General features: G+C 73.5%; 1 protein-coding gene across 1 annotated transcript in view; it reads left to right on the top strand.

Annotated features, from left to right (window-relative positions):
* The window catches only part of IREB2 (iron-responsive element binding protein 2), a 10,529-nt gene that overhangs the window by 8,340 nt on the left and 722 nt on the right, over positions 1 to 1,467 (top strand). Inside the window, exons 5-6 of the mRNA XM_012734879.1 lie at positions 48 to 187; positions 1,174 to 1,345. Of these exons, the coding sequence (XP_012590333.1) occupies positions 48 to 187; positions 1,174 to 1,345 (312 nt within the window). The remainder of the gene's footprint in view (positions 1 to 47; positions 188 to 1,173; positions 1,346 to 1,467) is intronic.

The raw sequence follows: 1,467 nt of genomic DNA, 5'->3' as shown, positions 1-1,467 counted from the left end.
GGGGCCCGGACGCCCCCCGCCGGCCGCCTCACCCGCCCTCTCCCCAGGGGTCGGAGGCATCGAGACCGAAGCCGTCATGCTGGGCCTGCCGGTGTCCCTCACGCTGCCGGAGGTGGTGGGCTGTGAGCTCACGGGGCTGCCCAGCCCCTTCGTCACGTCCATAGACGTCGTGCTCGGCATCACCAAGGTAGGTCCGGGCCACCCCGTGCGGCCACCGGCCTTCCCTGGGCGTGGGGGCGGGAGCGGAGGGTCCCCGGCCCGGGTGGGGCGTGGGGCGCGCCTAGACGGGCCGTCGCCCAGCCGCCCGCTGTCCAGAGCCTGTTGTCCGGCCGAGAGAGGCGTCTTCAGCCCGGGCAGCGCTTGCCCTCTGGACGCTGCAGTTGCCCCGGCCAAGCCCACGGACTGGGCCGGCGGGTGGCGGGCGGACGTCTCTGCAGCCTCCCAGGCCGCCGGCCGCTCCAGCTGGACAGCCGATTCTCATTACGCAGTGACCGCTCCGCTCCATGCGGAGAGCTGCCTGCGCCCCTGGGGGCCTGACCCCGCGTCTTGGCGCTTGGTCCCGCCCACGGGGCCTGGGCTGGCGGCTTCGGTGAGGGCCGCAGGGCTCCTCCGAAGGGGGAGCCCCCTCTCCCGCCCGACAGCCCCGTGCCCCTGCGGCGCTTGGAGGTGAATGCCACTGTCAGGGCCCGCTGCACCCCTGGGCTCCGCTCCCCGTTGCCGGCCTCCTGACTGGTCCTGCCTGCCCCTGCCCCGGGCACCGGTCAGTCCTGGGCCTGGGGGAGCTGTGCGAGGGTAAAGGCGGCACTTGGCAGATCTCAGAGGTGTGGCTTCGCCCCCAAACAGCAGGGAGGCACCCTGGGCGGCGTCCTTGGGTACCAACCTGAGAGCCTCTTGCAGGCTGGGAGGGGAGCTGGGAGTCGGGGCCCCCCCCCGCCTGGTAACAAGACCCAACACGGGTGGGTCCTGCCCACGGTGGGACGTTCCAGAGACCTGGCGCCGGAGTGGCGCCGCGGGGCACGTGCGTTCTTTCCGGGAAGGCCGGCGCCGCTGCGGCCTGTCACCGAATCTGGGGTCTGCGCGCGGCTGACTTCTGTCCCCCGGGAGGCGGGGTCGCGCGGCGCAGGTCCCGCGAGCCGCGGCTGACGGCGCCCGCCCCCCTGTGCCCGCACGCAGCACCTCAGGCAGGCCGGCGTGGCCGGGAAGTTCGTCGAGTTCTTCGGCAGTGGCGTTTCGCAGCTGTCCGTGGTGGACCGGACGACGATCGCCAACATGTGTCCAGAATACGGTGCTACCCTCAGCTTCTTCCCCGTGGACGACGTGACCCTCAGGCACCTCGAGCACACAGGTGCGTAGACTGGCGCCGGGCGGACGGCACCCGCGTCCCGCCGCCCTGTCCCTGGCCTGGGCCAGGCCGCAGTCAGGCCTGGGCCCCTCGGGGTGGAGCCCGCTGGGGCTGCGGTCCTCGGC

This window comes from Condylura cristata, unplaced genomic scaffold (genome assembly GCF_000260355.1).
Source record: "Condylura cristata isolate star-nosed mole 26May11 unplaced genomic scaffold, ConCri1.0 scaffold00087, whole genome shotgun sequence".
Classification (NCBI taxonomy): domain Eukaryota; kingdom Metazoa; phylum Chordata; class Mammalia; order Eulipotyphla; family Talpidae; genus Condylura; species Condylura cristata.
The sequence above is the reverse complement of the archived record's forward strand: the minus strand, read 5'-3'. Positions and strand labels throughout refer to the sequence as shown.